Here is an 18,638-nt window from a genome sequence, read left to right on the forward strand (position 1 = left end):
CACCCCACCCTGAGCCATGGTTCTGCTCGAGGTTTTGCCTCTTAAAAGGAAGTTTTTCCTTGCCTCTGTCGCCTAGTGCTGCTCTTGGTGGGAACTGTTGGGCTTCTGTAAATAACATCACAGAGTATGGTCTAGACCTGCTCTCTTATGAAAAGCGCTGTGAGATAACTGTTGTTGTGATTTGGCGCTATATAAATAAAATTGAATTGAATTAATTTTCTTATTGTCAATAAACAAGTTGATTTTGGATGACGTGTCAGGATAACCAGGCTCCTCCTCACTATAAAAGTTTGACTTTCAAAACAATCATAAATTAACACAGCAGCAAAGTCAGACAGACTCACCAAATTTAATGGAACAAAATTGTGTTGTCTAAAACACGTAAACATAGGCCATGTTAAATAAAACAGAAAACAGGCAGACACACAGACGTAACCCTGACAGTTAAGATAAATACTAAATTTTAGATCTTCTGTGTGGCCACAGAAATCTACCGTATATTGAAAGGGTGCAGGAAGTGTCCGTCTCTGTGACACATGTATAAAAAGACCTTCATCATAACTTTAACAAGCAAAATATATGTAAATGAGTGAATATTGTTTAACTTATTTTTATGAGTTAGATAAATGATTCATTGGACATTCAGAAACTCATGATTATAGGTTTTTAAAGTAATTATACACATTAAAACTGACAAACTCATCTATTTTATATATAATTTAGTTAATACATGTTGTGAGATTTTGAAATGCAAAGTAAAGATGCAAAATTAGTTTCTCTTCATTCCTCAACTAAAGTACACAAGTTAACAGAACTTTCTCACTTTATAATAAAAATACCAGATTATCATCTGAATTAATTATTAAAAAGTATAAAGTTAGTGTTTTTAACAATGTGTTAAGAGATTTTACAATAGAAGTTAAATGAAAAAAAGCATCTGGACACTCAAATGTGCACAAAAAAACAACCTTTATAGCTTGTATCCAGGCTAGATGTTCTTTCCTCTTTTTATTTACAACAGAACAAGTTAAAATTAAGGAATCCACCACAGACCAGTTTTTATTTTGTTCAGTCTGTCATCAGTGGAATCGACCCTTTTAGAAGTGCTGTGAAAAACTAGATGAAATTCAGTGACTTTTGTTATTTTCAGACTTCATCTTAGAAGGTGTTTCTTTCTCTATAATTGTTTATTATTAAGGACTGACTGATTTACCAAAGGATCATTTGACCTGTTCTTATGTTTTTCAATCAGTTTTCGCTAACATCCAAACCAAGAAAAGTTTCCAGACACTGAGAGACGAGCATGAAGCTCTAAAAAGAAATCTCACAGGTAAGCCAGTCACGATTTGAAACTCTCTTTGTCTTCAGTCTACAAGTTACAAGTCTACTGTCAGTTAAATTACAACACTGCAGGGTCACTTTAAAATGTGACAAGGTTTGTTGTTGAATGACTGATCTCTGATAATGATCTGTTTTCAAGTTATCTTGCGTTTTTTTGTTTTCCCACTTTAACTAGAATGTGAAAGGTTTGTGTTATGTCTCCGTTCAGGTTCAGAAAAAAGATTTATTTTGTGGTTTGCAGCTCAGATTCTACAGTCATCTGCCTTGCTAACTTGTAAATGTGAATAAGAATAATAGTGATTGTTTCAGCTGCTCTCAGATTAAAACTCATAAACTTGCAAGCTTTAACCCTTGAAGCTTTTAATACTCTTTAATAACAGAGAGACGCTGTAATGTAAAACCATGCAACACGGTGCAGCAAACATGCCCACAACCTCCTGCAATAAAAATAGTAAGTGATGGAGTTTTCCTTTCAAACTGTTTTTGTCCTCTGATGATATTAAAGAAAAACTGGTGGAATGACAGATACAAAAGTTAAATTGGTAGTATTATACTATAACTGGTGTAGAAAACTGTTGCCTCTCTCTGATTGTCTCAGCTACTCGCAGATTCAAAGCTCCTGCTGCTTATTAATCACACAAATATAAACAGTGATTTGTTGCACCTGACTGAAGTCGTTGCTGTGATATCTTCAAAGATGAAGCGATATGTGAAGAAGGCTGGGAGCAACATGGAGGAAAGTGCTATTATTTCTCCAACAATAGTTCACCCTGGGAAAATAGCAGAGAGGATTGTCGACAACAAGGAGGAGACCTGGTTAAGATAGACAGCAGAGAGGAGCAGGTATAACACTGCTGCAGGTTCATGTAGCTTTCTGCATTCGTTCACGATATCTGTGTGAAAAGTTACATGTTGTACTTTCATCACCTTTCCGTCCAGACATTCCTGGAGCTGAAAGTGAGAGAAAAAATGAACTATTTTGAGGACAGGTTCTGGATTGGACTGACAGACTCAAAGGAAGAGGGCACATGGTTGTGGGTGGACGGCTCTCCACTGTACACAAGGTTTCACTGTTGTAAAACACATTTTTGTCCATTTCCAATATCAAAGTTACCTGTTTTGTTGAATCAGTTCTTTCTGTTCTCACCCTCTCAGTTCATCTTTTTGGAGCGGTGTTGAGCCAGACAACTGGACAGAGGAAGATCCTGATGGGGAGGACTGTGCGAGGATGGGGGAGACAGCAAGACATCTTTGGTGTTGGTTTGATAAATCCTGCAAAGTGCCTCACAGACGAATTTGTGAGAAACAAGCAGAAACTGGGAACTAATGTCTGAAATGTAGTTCAGTTTAGGTCTCACTCAGCCTGTTAAACAATCTCAGAACAGGATACAGAATGTGGAGCAGTGGAGCAATGTTAAAGAAAACAAAACTGAACAATAAACATAGTTCAAAGACCATGCTGTTTCTGTTCTCAATAATTATGGAGAAGATAATATGTAAAAGGTAACAAGTGTTGGAGGGAATATTCAGATCCTTCATTATGTACCAATACACTGTTCCAAGTGTAGCTACAACTTCAGTTCAAGCAAACGCTACGTGCTTAATAGTTTTAGTGCTTTACCTTGCTGTGAGACAGCCATGTCTTGTGTTGAGAAAATGTAGTTCCAAAGGAAATGGTGGTCTGAAGGTAAAACAGCACAATGCTACACCAACAAAACTACAAATAGCTTTTGTACTATAGAAAGTGTCTATAGGAAGAGGAAGGTGAAATTTGTTTTAGTAAAACCCCTCAAACATTAACTGACCACAAGGGGCAGCATCTCTACATTTGACCTTAAATACAGACAAAACAGTCAAAATGAACCCCAGAGGACACAAAAAACCTTAATGAACCATCATGTTGTTTAAGAGGATTCATATTAATAAGACTCCTCTGTTCACGTCAGTGTCAAAAGTTGTTTCTTTATCCGAGTAGATCTGTAGGACATGCATGGACATATCGATCTATATAACGTAATAAAAGGAATGTAAAATAAGGATTACTTTTCAGTATTTTTATTTATCAAAAATAAAAAAATAACTAAATCTCAGGTCAGAACTGAAAGCATCAACATTCAACAAACCAAAGACTTGACAAACCGTTTATATGAGCAGTTAACTTTTTTCTTCATCTGTTAAAGTTGATGAGACATCAAGGGATGATTTCACAGAAATATTTTAGACTTATCTGTAGTGTTATGCTACTTCATTTTCTTAATAAGATGGGTGTAATGTAAGTAAATAAAGGCTGTTTATTTAATGTAAGAGATTAAAGCAATCACAGAACATGGATGTGAGCGTTCAGTATTTAACAAAACATTTAACCTTGCACGATTTCATCAAAACATGCAGATGAACTGAGTCTTATTTGTAGATCAACTCATTTTACGTGAGTTTGAGAGACTTAATTTCTATATTTCTGTTTGATGGAATGTATTTCTCTGAACAATTTATAAATTTTTTAATGCAACATGATAAACCAGATTTAAACACAGTTCAACAAAAACAACAAAACTGCCAGCCATCATTTTGAATCCTCCTCAGATATAAACAGCGCATCATCCGGCGCCTGCTGGTCCACACCTCTTCCACCTCCCCCCTGCAGCTCTCGGGTGGCGAGGATTCGTACAAGCATGGCTTCCATGGTGCTGTTGTCCAGAGGGGTGGAGGAGAACCACAGACGGCTGCTGGGAATACAACCAGGATCTGGCTGAAGGTAGAACAAGTCTGTGCGCTGCTTCACCGACTCTGAGCTGGAGGGAAGGAGACACAGCAGAAAATATAGATGGTCAACAAGTCAACAAGAAATCAGAAGCTCCTGTAAACTGATGTTCAGTAAAATCAGACAGATCCACAGCATCAACTTGTTAATGCTGAGTGATAATATACAAACATGTTAATGAGTAATTTAAAGTATCTTGCATTGTTAGGTTTCCCTAATGTGGGCTGGCTTGTCTTCCTGGATGTACTCTGTGGTATTTAATTCTGTGTACATACCTTGAGACTGATAATGTCTACTCCTAGATCCATAAGATTGTTTACTTGGACTTGTTTAGCAAATGGCTTCAAAACTAAAGATTACATTGTTAACCAGAAAATATGATGATCTAACAAAGTATTATCATCCTACTTTGCAATTCCCCTCAGCACTACAGAGCTTTTTAGCTTATTGTCAGTCTCGCTAGCCATGTTTCCATCCAATTGTCATGCGAATTTTAAACGTACTTTTGAAATGTCGCAAAAAACAAAACAAGTAATTGCGAAATATGTGCGTCAGCTGGTTTGGAGCGAATAAACCAGGCTACAGCAAGCGTCGTTACGTTGACGTTACACATGGCTGTAATAAACAAGACGTGGGTTCCAAACCATAAACAAAACCTGATGGGAACTGATTTGAGAAAAATGGAGAGAGAGGTCTTCAGAAATGTGTTTCAAGCGGCAAGTTGCTACCAGCCATGTCTCCACACGTTACGGGAATATCAGGTGTTTTGCATGCCTGCCAAGATAATATCCTTTGTGGGGTTCGTGATAAATGATTCGAAGTATTTATTTTATGAACGTTTAGAGTCGTTAATATTTTGTTACACTCACTAGAAGTAGCATTCATTGAGACTCAGCAAAAATATGCTGTAATAACCCCGTTTGATCAGTGTGCAGAGCGAAGTATCTAAAAGGACCTTTAAGAGGTGAACGCACAGTTTTTTGATGGAAACACAGCTACTGTTTACAGAAGGCAGCTGTATTTCAGTGAAAAATCTCAACCTGCTGGTGAACACAGAGGAGCATTTAGCAGCTAGTATTTCCATGATGGAGGAGACAAAAAACAGCTCTTTAATGGTACCTGTTAAGTGTATAAAGGTGGGTTAAACGTTTTATTTTACCATTTACTACTATGTTACTCACATACAGTTGTAAGGTAGCTTAGTCAACAGCTCTATTCGCTAACGACGCTAACAACACTGGAACCGGATGTGCACGGAATCTTGCTGTTGAGAAGCTCGAGTGAAGATAAATCAACGTTGTAATCCCAAAAACTCAAGTAAAAAGCTAATAAAAGCAGTTTACTCCGAGCTCCTCCTGCGAGCAAACGGCGTAGTTGTTAGAGCAGAATCCAGTCCGACTACGGGCGTTTATTTGTCCAAAAGCTGGAGCGCTGCTCCCTGCTCCTCTCCCCCAAGTTTAGCAGCTCTCCGCCAGCCAGAAGATTTTAAATCTCCCGCTCTGGCTGGCCCTCTCCACACAACGCTCTGAAGCCGTTGACTCAGCGTCATGTGACTTTCTCGCTTGAGTTCCTTTGCGTCGCTTCGCATTGTCCGACAGGAAATCGCGGCTATACGCTTCTTTGCATTGACTTTGTATGTAAACTCACCTCCCCGAACGCTTGCTTCGCTTTTGGTCTGAAAGCACCATTAGGTTTAATCCTGGAGCAACTGCTGCCTAACTTGTAAGGTCTTTTAGTTTTCCTACACAACTTTTAAGACTGAAATTTCACACCTGTACACTGCAAATATGACTTACTGTTCATTCTTTGTATATAATTCTTGTGAATTTTGGACTTTATCAGGTTGCCATAAACAAAACTTTAAATGAATCATTGCTCTCTGTCTGCTGGGTGTAAGTAAGTTTTGTGTTTCAAGCCATCACTGAGCACCAAGTGCCCAAAAACTCAGTTACCGCACGTTTAAACATGTAAAATCACAACATCACATCAACAGGGAGGAGAAGAAGAAACAGAAATACAGTAGATAAAATGGTCAACTAAAATAAATAAAATTTAAGATACAGAGAGAGAGAGAGAGACACACTTACCACTTGGAGAGGTAGAACTCGTAGAGTCTGACTGGACAGCGGAGAAAGTTCTCCGTGTTCTCCGTCATCTCCAGCACTTCCTCTTTACTCTCACGTTTCTTACGCTTCTTAGCTGGGACGCCGTCTGCATCTAACGAATACACATACACACACACACACACACACACACACACTCCTGCTGTGAGTGACATAACACCACAAACGTGCATGCGACAGCGTTTTTACACATTCCAGCTTTTATAACTTAAGATGCTGTGGAAAAAGGACAAAATATATGATGAGGTCAATTATTTTAATCTTAACTTATTTTTGTACATGCCAACTTCTTTTAAACAAAACATCGGACTTACATTTACAACAACTGCACAAAACCTCACTGAAATAATCAAACTGTAATAAGAGAAGGTGAATTTTATCGATACCACACTGGGGATATTCGCTTGTTGCAGCAGCTCAAAAGTCCAATGTGAGAAGAAGTTTAAAGTACTTTTGAATCCTAAATCAATATTGTTTTAATAAAATCAGGTACTTGATTTTGACCCTGAGCCTTGATTGTACCTGACTCGTTTATTGATATTGATCGGCAGAAGCGCAGGAAAGTGGTCTTGGTGTTATTCTCGTTGGTTTTGTTGCAGTTCACGATGCGGGCGAAGGACAGCTGGCGGTGCTGCTCCACCGTGGTGAAGCCAAAGTACTTGCAGCAGAAAAAGAGCAGACTGTTGAGGAGGACAATGGGTGAGTACGCCCCCAACTGTTTACAGTCCCACAGGAACTCCTCCTCCACATGGGAATGGATGTAACCTGCAGAGAGGGAGAGGGGCCGGTTACAAATATGGTTAATCCAAGTTGATCAGTCAGGAAAAAAAAAATTAATTAAAAAAATAAGACAACGACTCACCGCTGGCTGCGATTGAGGGTTTGAAACCTTTCAGGATCTTGGTGAACTCAGTGGAAAACTTGTTGTACATCTGATCACTGAATATGTTCTCCATACGACTGTTCCCAAACAGGTACTAAAGAGAAACAACAAGTCAGACAAAACCTGAACTGTGGGATGATGTACACGGTTGTCCAAATGATTTCTGAAGCTGTATGCTCTGCAGATTGCATGGCAATAAATGTGCATGGATGCTTCCAGCAGAGGGCGCTGGTGCTGCAGAAGCGGTACAATATAGGGTGTGACTCAAATCACGCCCTTGTTCAGCAAGCAGCAAGTGACAATACAGTGAATTGGATTTTGGAAAATTATCGTGTGCCAGTGTTCATAGAATCAGCACAATAATCACATGAAATCAAAAGAATATTCTGCATACGCCCAGAGATAGTGCTGGTAGATTAAAGAAACAAGCTGATGTGAGGAACGTTTTATAAAGTCACTCGTGGACTACGAATCTCCAGCATAATGTTCAGAATCAGAAAAAGTTTAATGTTGTAAAATAGAGTAATGCAAAAGATACATGAATAATGTAGATCATTTACAAAAGTTAGAATCAGAAGCAAGACCACACTGCAAAAAGACCTAATTAGTTATCAGATCTTCTTAAATCTGGGTAACCCACTGTGTCTCAGTTTTCTTAAACAGGATAAGTCTAGTTATGTACAGGTTGTGTTTTTACCAGCTAGTCCACGGTACAAACATGTCCGCACACTTCACATTTATGAAAGTCTGGTGATTTGGAGACATTGTGCTGTGTGTGCAGAGTAGCTCGTCTTGCCTTTTGTATACCGAGACAGAGGTAGAACAGGCCGTCAGGGGAGTACGGCTCTCCATCGGGTTGTTTCACCTCAGTGATGAAACAACAAAGGCCGCTGCTCAGCTCGGCAGCAGAGCAGTGAAGAACATCCTCCTTTAATGTCACGGCATGTGCTAATAACAGAAGCAAAGAGTCAGGAGGACGTGTCGGAGGATGGGTCAGCCATGTTGTATTTGTTCGCACAACAACATGGTAACAACAGCTAAAACTAGGGACGCTGTGGTTATATGCATATAAATGCAGTATAAAGTATAATTCGGCTACCAGAGCTCATTATTCATTTAAATGGTATAAAGTCAGCTTGGATTTAATGTCAACAACAAGATGATTGGTGTTGATTGTTGTACTGCAGCTGAGCAGGTTATTAGATGAAGATTTTGAAATACAGATGTACATTTATGAAATACAAAATATATATATTATCAGCAGTGGCTCAATCAGGCTGAAACTGAAACCATACAGCATCCATTACATTCTGTCATTGCAATTAGTTTTATCTTTTAAATACCAAAAGGACCTTTCCAAAACAACAAATGTAAACACCTTTTTAAACATGCGTTTGTTAAGTTTTCTAAACATAAGATTACTTAAAATCGAATTGTAAAAAATAAAAAAAAATAAAAAAAGAGAAGAAAAACATACAGGAAACAAGGTCCAGGTTGGTTTGTGATTTCCTCCATTGTACCCATCTCTTCCAGGCGTCAATTCCACTTTGGCTATTCAGTTTGTGGTGCTTCCTGGACACGGTCTTGGAAAAGCCTCTTTGAGATGTCTTCTTTTTAGCCGCCTTGGTAAACTGTTGCAGCTTGGATAGAGAGGGGAAACAAGATTACACCACAGTAGGATGATACCACAGCTTCTAAATTCATTTCTCAGGTGGATTGTTACCCTTCTCTTGTTGTGGACTTTCCCCACAGGTTGTTGTACTAGAGGAGGTGCCGGTGCAGGGTTAGGTGGGCTCTGGGGGTCCTCTCTCATCTCCAGAGCAAGAGGAGGAGCAGGAGGTAGGATCTCAGGCTGAGGCTCAACGGGCATTCCCACTTCTAAAACGGGAGGTGGTTTTTCATGGTTGTGCGAGTCTTCCCGGCTGTTCAGAGTGGCCTCACGATCTTTATCAAGGTCACTATAGTTAATGGTGTGCTCTGAAAATAATGATGATGATATAAGTTGAGGATGAACCAGAATGGAGAGTCTGCATGTTTTTTGCTTCCAATCAAGACAAAGATCCAAACAGAAAGGGGGGCTAATACGAATACAACCCTTTCGTTTTCCTTTATTTAACCTGGTTAATCTAATTTTCAAGGAAATCCTCGCCAACATGGCAGCACAGTAATGTTACGCAAGCTAACACAGAAACAATATTCACTGAGAGAAGAAGAAAAAAGGAAAACAAAGAACTAAACCTCATTAAAACAAAAAACAGATGAGAAAATACAATAATTTCAGTCATCAGGATAGTATCAACATATTTCTAGGACTCGCATGTGTGTCTACTGTGAGTTACAGCAGGCATCAAGGACACGAGCAAAACCTTGTATCTGTTTCTCCTGTGTGATAACAACCTCGGAGAGAACCCACGCAGACAAGGGGAGAACATGCAAACTCCACACAGAAACTGGGGGATTGAATCCGCGACCTTCTTGCTGTGAGGCGACAGTGCTAACCACTGCACCACCATGCCACCCATTTAATCCCTTCCAAAAACATAAAATAAAAAGTGTTATTTTTTGGCTAATCCTGTACTTTGAGGAAATGTTTGCGAAAGTATGTACCTGTTGTGCTCAGTGACAAAATAACGATTGTTTAAGAGGAATACTTTAGAAAACCTGCTACTTGTGCTTGATCTGTCTGTACAGAGCACAGCAATGCAACAAGAACTTCAAAAGGCTTTTCACAGTCTGCATGTTTTATTTAAATTTTATTTACTTCGGTTAATAAAATGCACATTTGTGCAGAGGCTTGCAACATGGCAACCCTAAAACTTTACATCAGCCTGAACTCTTGAGAAACAACCATAAGGAGTAACTAAAGAGCTGGAACAGTTTCCAGCTTTTTCCTTCCTCCCTCAAGTGCCATCTTAACAGTATCATCACTTCATGTTCATCAGATGTCTTACCCTTTGGAGTGCGAATTTCTTGTCTTTGTCCCTCTTTTGTCACCACTCTCTCCTTTTGCCTGTCTTCGCTCTCGTTCCTCTTATCTTGCATTTTCTTCTTCTCAGACTTTAAGTTGAGCTCTCCCTTGATAGGGTCAGGCTGGATGCTCTCCTTCATGGATTTCACAGTTGGGTCAGCGTTGTCTGGCGTCACGGGGAGAAAAATGGGTACAGGAAGCTGCAGCAGGGACAGTTTTGGGAAGACGGAGTCTGTAAGATCTGATAGTGACACCTGCAGGCTGTGCTGCTTCACAACACGTAATTATTATTAGAACATTTAGCATTTACTTTGACAGTACAGAAAATATCCAAAAGGTGAGCGGGAACAACTTGTGGCTCAGGTTCGTGGCTGAACTCAGACCGAGAATGTTGGTGTCGCACGGTGTGCGTCTTTAACGGCTCGGTCAGAAGGACACCTATGAGCCCAAATCTAACCCCTTTAAAACCCAGTTTGAGGAGAATTTTTCAAACAAACTTTTAAATGCCATAATTTAAAATCTCAAACTGGGGACAAGGAAAGATAAAAGATATTTGTATTTTTGCAGTGGTGTTTTAATGTCACCTGATTTTGGTGTGTAACAGAGACAAAATTAATCAGTGTGAATTAAATTAGACCCAACCACTGCAAGTAATCCGACAAAATCAAATGAAAAACAAGATGCCACATGCTGTAAGTCTGTGAAAGTGTTTTCCTGAAATTATCATTGTTTGTTCCGAATACGTTAAGTGCAGAAAATAGTGAGGCTCTTTTCTGTTAGATGAGAACAACACGAAAACAGAAACAGGTTACGAACATTTTAACTAAAGCAACATTTAACAACACCAGAAAATTTAAAGAATGACTTTTCTTCCATTGTAAAGCCTTGATTTTTGATATCTGTATGTTATATTAAAGTAAAACAAGGCTTGAGGTGGTGTTTCACATACCGGTAAGGGCAGGCCCACTGGCTTTGGTGTGTACTGGCTGTACATGTTCATAGGCAAAGGGACATACATCGGCACCGGTACAGGCAGGACTATGACTGTGGGTTCAAAGTTGTCTGCACACAACAGAAGAAGTAAAAAGAAACATCAAAACTCTTAATTCTGAAAAGAGGCTATGTTTGTACACCTTCGTATTTACATATTAACCCTGAGCAAAGACATGTTTTAGCCTAATGTGGAAATTGTCTCATACACAGTTTTAGCGTATTGGCTGACATTTGGAAAAATCAAAACCAAACACAGGTGTGAACCTCAACATTCTTTTGTAAGTGCATCATAAAAAATAAAAAGTTAATTCGGTGAGCATTTAAAAATCCTGGGAGTAAATTTTACCTGTCTGTGCTTCTGTGTCGACAGTCTGTGTTGTACAGGAGACTCCTTTGTTGTGAACCAGCGGTGTGCAAAGCATGGACTTGTTCTTCAGTTCCTTGGGCACTGTTTGAATACTGGCCTAAAAGAAAAGTATTTTGTTTGTTTGTTGTTCAACAACAATAATTCAAACATCAGTAATAATCTGCATTTACTATATAGAGAGAGATGTTAACAGCTGGTTGTTGTGGTTAAGGTTATATCTTGGCTATCTAAAATATGTGGTCAAAAAACAAGAGTTAGTTTTTGAAATAATTCTGATAAAAACAAAGGGTAGTGCTTACATGTCCAACAACCTTTGTTTGAATGTCTGGGAGAGAAACTGTGAAGAAATGGTCAGTTTGAGTCAGAAGAACACAAATATTCACGGCAACTGAACCAAAGTATATGAAGCATCTTCATTTCTCACAGTTAATAGCTATTCTACAGGATGTGCATCCATAATGTCTGTGTGTGTGTGTGTGTACCATGCTGTGCAGAGCTGGCAGAGGCACTGGGCTGCCTGGCCAAAGCACCAGCAAGTGAGATAACGTTAGCGATGACCGGGGAGGACTCTGTTGCGCCTGCAGATCCAGGAGGTGAAGAGACTGTTGGCAGGAAACAGATTGATCTCATAACATTTCATATAGTACGTAAAAACAAAAGTCAAACTAGAGGTGTCTTCAGGAAGACGGACCTATGGCAGAAAAAGAAGGGTCCAAGAGTTTCTGATGCTCCAGATAATAAAAACAGGAACTGCACTCAGAGGAAGGATTATAGTAAAAAAAAAAAAAAAAATGCAATCAATGAAGAGGACAAAAAACAAACAAACATTGGTGTAACTTTTCCTTGCAGGAGAACTAAGAGACTGAGGGCAGACATGGATGTAGTGTTTCTGCTCTTGGACAGGTTGGTATACGTAAAACGTTTTAGGCTATAGTCGTTCTATTTACTCTACCTAAACAAGAGATTATTGTCTAGGAACTGTGAAAATGTATCTGTATTGACAGAATTTATTACTCTCACTGCCAGACGGGGGAGACAAAGTTCATCACGGCAGGTTTAGGAATGTTACATGTAAATGTACAGTACATATGTTAGTCGCTTCCGTGAGCAGTGAATTTCTCTGTACAGCAGGTCTTTACTAGACATACTAACTGCACTATTACGCATTGCTCCCACAGGAAAGTGCTGGATAAGTTAACAACATGCTTAGCTTGCTACATGGGTTTAAAATGATGCAGCACATCAGAATTACAACTATTTCTGGTCCCAGGTGCTTCCAGGATGCATTAAGGTCCCAACAAGGCTGAAATCCAATAAGTGTCAAAAATCCAGCTCAAACTTAAACAAGGTTGTACGCAATGAAACAGGCAAATAAAACATCAAATGGCAACAACGACACATACCAGCGTTGACCATCTGGACCTTTTTGTTGCAGAAATGTAGGAGACATTTCAGGTCACAGAAGTGTTTGACCTCTCCCAGCATGGGAAGACTCTGCCTCAGTTTCCCTTCGTGACCACAGGTGTCACACTTGGCAATCTGAGAGAAAGCAGAGAGTAAATGTGTAGTCAGTACAGAGCCCTTCGTTATCATCAATTTCAGATTATAATATGGAGTTAAGGATAATATATAGTCCAAAAAAGACAAACTCTACAATGGACAGGTAATTCGTGCAGTGGGTGAACTTCCACCTCCTACTTACATGGCAGAAGAGCATTTGGTAATTTGAGCTACACTCTTCAGAGCAGAACTCCTCTTTAGTGCCTTTAAACTGTGCCGTCACCACCGTCTGAGAGATGGAGAGGCAGTAGGCACACGAGCTACAGTGTTCCCCCCACTGCTTTTCCAGATCATGTTGAAAGAGCATCTTACAGCCTGGGAGGAGAAAAAGGAGAGGCTCAAGGATTGACTCTTTTTCTCCAAATATTATTTACAGTAACTGATCAAAAGTGCACAACACAAACTAGGATACACTATCCTACATTATACACGTGTCCTCTTACCGTCACTGCAGAAGTAGCAGTCTTTGCCGTCGACCCTCTTGGCGTCTGTGATGATCCTTTCATTCTTACAATATTCACACTTGCCCATGATGTTGTTGACCCTCTTAAACTCTTGAGAACAGGCCAGGCTACACACAAAATTCATTTTGCCCTGCGCGCGCACAAACACACACACACACAGTGTATTTTTACAAACACATTCACACAAATGTCTTCGTGTATATTACCATTTAAGCGTGAGGTTTATAGCTGGTAGGTCAACACTGTCAAAATAAAACTGAATATCAACGGACATAATATGACAAACAATTAGATCAGCTGGGATTTACAAGATTCACTCAAGGGTACTGAAGAAGGGGGGGGGACACAGACCTTCCCAGCTAGTTGACAGACCTGCTTCTTTGAATGTTACATCATCACATCCTGATAGCTTTTTGCTTGAGTTGCCAATTCTAGCTTTAAAAACAGACCCCACCTTTTTCTGTACGACTTGGGGCGCAGCTTTTATGATGCGTCGACACTGAGCGCACGGCAGTTTCCCTGGTGGTTTGAGGAAATCACACTGGGTTTGGTCGGGGGCTCCTGTTGGGCTAGTGGCAGACTTCATGTCTTTCTGGGACTCCTGTGGCACAAAAAAGAGAGAGAGAGAGTGAGAGAGAGTGAGAGTGAGGCTAAAACACCCAAGTCATTTAACTGTTGAAAGGGAATTTTAAAGTAATTGCAGAAATTGTACTGTTTATGTCGGATAAGAAAAGATCCAGGTGGATTTAAAGGTTGTTTGTTTGATTCCCACCTAGCAGAGGACTTGAAGCTTACTGATGAGCTTAGTGAGTTGTCTTTACACCTTAGAAAGAAACACTGTGCATTACGGTGTTGTTGTACATAAAGTTGTTTTGGTTTAGTAGATATCTTTAAGAAGTTTTTGAAACGTCTGTTTCTTATTTAAATTAGCACTGCAGGTGATTATAGATTTAGTAATCCTATTATATTTGGTCAATATTTAAATTTAGTTTGTATGTATTTAGTTGCCTATTAACTAGGGGAGTGTATTAACAACAGTTTTGTTTAGATCAGATATCAAAGTCGGATTGTGATATAATTCTTGTCTTTTTATATAGAGGTTTATTACCTTAAACGCCATGGCACAGGTGAGAGTGCAAAAGTTTCTGATGGACGCATCTGACATGGCGAGGTGGCAGGCTGGTAATGTAGTCTTACCACAGTTGTTGTCACAATTCAATGGAATACCTGTGGAGAAAATGAGGTTTTATGATAGAAACAATTATGACAGATTTACTAAGAGCTTGAATGTTTTTGTAGACAGAAAGAGCAAGAGAAGGAAGGACAAAGACAGAGCAGCCGTCTTGTTACGGTCCAATACCTGATGCACTGACAGCCTGGATCTTGGATGCCATAACACAACTGCTCGAACAGAAGAGCTCCACTGTGCCGTCACCGTTTTTGTTTTCAACCATGTCGGACATTAAATGGGAAGTGCAGCACATGGCACACGGCTGTGGTGTTGTGATTTTCTGAAAACAAAAATAGCACATAAACACATAAATGTTTTTCCCTTTTTATTTGGTTTCTTTTTGTTATATCCTCACGGTATCTTTATTTTGCTTAGCATAGACTAGTGTTTTTTTCCCCCACAACCTTCTACTTAAATAACTGTTTCATTCCCTTTTAAAAGCAAATAAAAAAAATCTACACTCCGCTACAAGCCTTTAAAAGTGGATCCATAGCTTTAGAAAAATGGCCAAAATGTACAGCTCTTTCTCGATCATCTTTGACATCTGAAAAATGTTTTTGTTACCCGCTTGAACTGAGCCAGACACTCTGCATTGCAGAGTTTCTTTCTGCCATCTTCCATCTTGAGACTGAGGGGTCTGTTGCTGCTGGAGCGACAGTTCTCACAGACGGACAGGTTGTTCATGTTGCAGAAGCGGAGAAAACAGGGATCACTGCAGATCTTATGAACGACGTCCTGCTGTATGATTTCATGTTTGCTCTGCAGGAGGATAAACAGTTTGTCAAACATAATTCATATTCATTCCAATTTACAGGAACCTGGAAAAAAAAAAGAGGTAGTGAGTTGAAATGTTTATAAGGGAGACGAAGATTTTATTTATCTTTAAAAAGTAATTGATGAAAAATGTAGACTCATAATCAGAATGTGGTTGTGGTTATTTTAAAACACACAGTTTATAAGATCATTCTTATAACAGGCAGTGATCTTCATTATTACAATTCAGAAATATAACTTTTTGAGCTTTTGGAATCTGTTCCCTCATCTCTTACAATGCAATATCTGCTGCACATGCTGCATTGTGACTGTGACGCGACTGGTGCGATGGGAATTTTGGTGGACATGATTCTCTTGTAGTTGAAGGAGGACAGGCAGGTCTGGCTGCAGAAATCCTTCATTGTGCCGTCAGTATCCACCGGGGCCGGAAGGACGTCCTCATTCTTTGTTATTGCCCTGAGAGAACGAGGAAAGATGAGATCAGTTTGAAATACACAATCTCTGTGCTAAAATGTGTAGAAACAGCTGAGATGGCTTTAGCTGAAGAGCATTTGAAAGTAAGTGAGATGAGAAGAAGAAATGGTGAAAATAAACTACTGTATGACTCACTGAAGGCAGAAGTGGCAGGTCTTCCTAACTTGTTTAATTTGGTAAAATTTCAAAAGGCATGGGGTGGAGCAGAATATATCTGCATGGAGCTTCCTCTGATAAACTGTCTCTCCGTCCATCAGGACCTTTTTGCAGCTGGAGCAAGACGCAGGCAAATCCATGTGGGTGAGAGTGGGCGAGTGGGAGAGTGTGTCTCCCTTCAAGGAAAAGACTGAACCAATCTTCAATTCCTCCTGTCATAAACAAAAGAGTAAGATAATGCAGTTACATTACATTTCTAATTGTGGAATACTTAAGGTAAAAAAAAGGAACCTTTCCTTAAGTATTTGTATTTTATTCACCTATCTATTTATACTCCACTATATTTCCAGGGGATATGTTGTATTTTTGATCCATTACATTTATTTGACCACTGTTGTTATTTTGCACAATTTTAAAATGAACAAACAAATGTTAAGCTTTTAAAACATGTTCTATTGTTCAATGGAAAAAAAACTCTTCTTTATAAAGTAATTTTAGACTCAAGTTAAAGTATCTGACCGACCAGTGTATTAATATTTTAAGACGTTCAATGCAAATCATCTTGTTTATTTTTTAAACTCTTTTTCATAACTCTAGTACCTTAAGCAGTTATTCTTACTTCTTTCAAGATGCAGACATACCGTACATTTCTAAAAAAGCTGACTTAAATGAAATATTTTTCCCGCAATGTAAAGCAAGGTTTTAGAGATTCAATTACAGACATAAATTCTTTTGGCGTTATCTCCATCTGTAGGCAATTTATTTATCATTATATGACAAATTAATATTTTTTGTATCTTTATGCTGCACACACAGGAAATAATTCTACAGTCAATTTTTTTAATCTGCGTCAGTGAGAACGTAAACAGCAGCAACAAGATAGTGTTGATCAACCTAAACGACCATCAAAAAAGAGCCATTTGGCATTATGTGCACTTTACTTTTGATACTTCAAGTTAATTTTGTTCATTATACATACATACTTTTACGTAGGTATTATTTTCAATGCTCAACTTTTAACTTTAACGACGTATAAATGAAATACATGCTCTGCTGGCTTGTCTCCTACCTTCACCCTATTAGGCTCGTCCTTGATGTTTTCTGTGGATATGGAGGATGACAGATTCTGATTGTACTCCTCATCAATGGGCTCTTCTTTTATCTTGATGAGGAGTGCAGAGAGATACTGATCAGTTGTGTAACATATACAACAGAGAAGTCTGTGTGGAGAATTGTGACGATTCTAACTGGAGTTCAATTTAGCAAATCTACTGTCTTACGTGTACACACTGCAACTCACCAAGAGAAGAAATACTATTAGTTAGTCCAACTTTCTAGTATTATTACTTATTATTGTTATTGCTATATTGTGCATCACACCTATCACAACAAAAAAATGCTGTGGCTGCTCAAACAAGGAAATGTGGTTTAAAGGCATGCCTTGAATCCATTGAATGTATTACAATACTCACAAAGTCCAAATTTGGTAGTGGTGGCTTCACTTCTTTAACATCATTTTCTTTGGATGATGGGCAGTTCCTTCCTATAATGATGGAAATGTGTCAAATGGTAATGGATTTAAAACACAATGATGGTCTACATAGAGAGATGTGCCTGGAAACACTAGAAACACATTCTCAAGGGTAGAGTAGATGCTCTAACTCAATGAAGTGATTATATTCAGTGAACTTTGTTGTTTGAGTAAATGAGGCAGCCAAATGTGACCTATTCTTTGTTCAAACTGAATTGTATAATTCAGTGCAAAGTACCTAGGCAATGTAAATAAAGGCAGAGGGGAGTGAAAGTAGAAGGGAAGAGATCCTTTTTTAATGAAAAAAGAAGACTGCAGTACCTGAAACGGTTAACGATTGAGCCTTGTGTACCACCATACATCTGTTACTACAGAAGAAGTCCAAACTGCCCTCGTCGTTTTCATTTTCAACCATGTCTGACATCTGATGGGACGTCTGGCACATGGGGCACAGCTGAGGTGTCTCAATTTTCTGCAGAGTTATAAAACAAACAGCAGAGAAACGATGTGAGGCACGAAAAACGATTTGCAGGTTCAAATAACCGTGATATGAGCGTTTGGCTAAATCTCTAAGAAAATAAATGATTTAATTATTAGTTAGCTGTTTAAGCTTCAAATGTGTTTTGTCAAATATTAAAATGCTTATTAATTCATCAAGTATTTTTTCTGTAAACTAAAATAACCTCCAAAAATGTAGTAAAAGATTATACCACTAGTCAAAATATAAATGAATATACCAGTAAATAATATTGTTGGTCAAATAATTATGATTTTCTAATCATCTTTACTAGCTCATTTTATTTTAATTTGATTAAATTTTTTGGTCCTGGCATACATTTATTTATTTACCAATTCTTCTCCCCCCGAGCAATATTTGTCATATTCCTCATCCTAACGTGCCATCTGCCATCATTACAAAACTGCAAAACAACAAAATTGTGCAGTGTATAAGGAAATAAGTTTTATATTGGACAGTCTGTGCTGAGTGAATTTATAGCTTAGTAGTATGCAT

The 18,638-nt window shown here is 38.8% G+C and overlaps 3 protein-coding genes across 3 annotated transcripts in view; 2 read left to right on the forward strand and 1 right to left on the reverse strand.

The window, feature by feature from the left end:
- The window catches only part of LOC119907751 (C-type lectin domain family 4 member E-like), an 8,510-nt gene extending 5,465 nt beyond the window's left edge, over positions 1-3,045 (forward strand). The window contains exons 2-6 of the mRNA XM_038725434.1: positions 1,253-1,330; positions 1,517-1,526; positions 2,016-2,184; positions 2,281-2,405; positions 2,497-3,045. Coding sequence (XP_038581362.1) covers positions 1,253-1,330; positions 1,517-1,526; positions 2,016-2,184; positions 2,281-2,405; positions 2,497-2,668 — 554 coding nt within the window. The 3' untranslated portion in view covers positions 2,669-3,045. The remainder of the gene's footprint in view (positions 1-1,252; positions 1,331-1,516; positions 1,527-2,015; positions 2,185-2,280; positions 2,406-2,496) is intronic.
- Positions 3,046-3,380: 335 nt separating this feature from the next.
- LOC119907499 (zinc finger MYM-type protein 4-like) lies at positions 3,381-18,094 on the reverse strand. The gene is made up of 24 exons (XM_038725260.1): positions 17,948-18,094; positions 17,568-17,638; positions 17,165-17,257; positions 16,075-16,307; positions 15,741-15,921; positions 15,256-15,450; positions 14,821-14,971; positions 14,569-14,687; positions 13,915-14,061; positions 13,440-13,590; positions 13,139-13,311; positions 12,840-12,975; positions 11,919-12,038; positions 11,736-11,773; positions 11,416-11,533; positions 11,026-11,138; positions 10,060-10,276; positions 8,832-9,085; positions 8,586-8,748; positions 7,905-8,056; positions 7,088-7,202; positions 6,748-6,990; positions 6,190-6,319; positions 3,381-4,133 (listed from the first exon to the last, which is right to left on the reverse strand). The coding sequence occupies exons 1-24, from the start codon at positions 18,069-18,071 to the stop codon at positions 3,905-3,907; spliced, it is 3,666 nt and encodes a 1,221-aa protein (XP_038581188.1). The 5' UTR covers positions 18,072-18,094; the 3' UTR covers positions 3,381-3,904.
- Positions 18,095-18,175: 81 nt separating this feature from the next.
- Positions 18,176-18,638, forward strand: part of LOC119907752 (probable E3 ubiquitin-protein ligase HERC3) — a 27,221-nt gene continuing 26,758 nt past the window's right edge. The window contains exon 1 of the mRNA XM_038725436.1: positions 18,176-18,181. Within this exon, the coding sequence (XP_038581364.1) occupies positions 18,176-18,181 (6 nt within the window). The remainder of the gene's footprint in view (positions 18,182-18,638) is intronic.

This window comes from Micropterus salmoides, unplaced genomic scaffold (genome assembly GCF_014851395.1).
Source record: "Micropterus salmoides isolate LMB-PRFRI ecotype aquatic unplaced genomic scaffold, ASM1485139v1 Ms_hic_scaffold_17, whole genome shotgun sequence".
Classification (NCBI taxonomy): domain Eukaryota; kingdom Metazoa; phylum Chordata; class Actinopteri; order Centrarchiformes; family Centrarchidae; genus Micropterus; species Micropterus salmoides.

What these genes read in the sequence shown, in the direction of transcription:
- LOC119907499 (XM_038725260.1), bottom strand. Translation starts at nt 18,071, where the DNA reads ATGTGCCAGACGTCCCATCAGATGTCAGACATGGTTGAAAATGAAAAC. An exon ending in TCAATCGTTAACCGTTTCAG is followed by an intron (nt 17,639 to 17,947) that starts GTACTGCAGTCT and finishes CCATCATTATAG; the next exon opens with GAAGGAACTGCCCATCATCC. An exon ending in GGTCCAGATGGTCAACGCTG is followed by an intron (nt 12,039 to 12,839) that starts GTATGTGTCGTT and finishes TCCTGCCAACAG; the next exon opens with TCTCTTCACCTCCTGGATCT.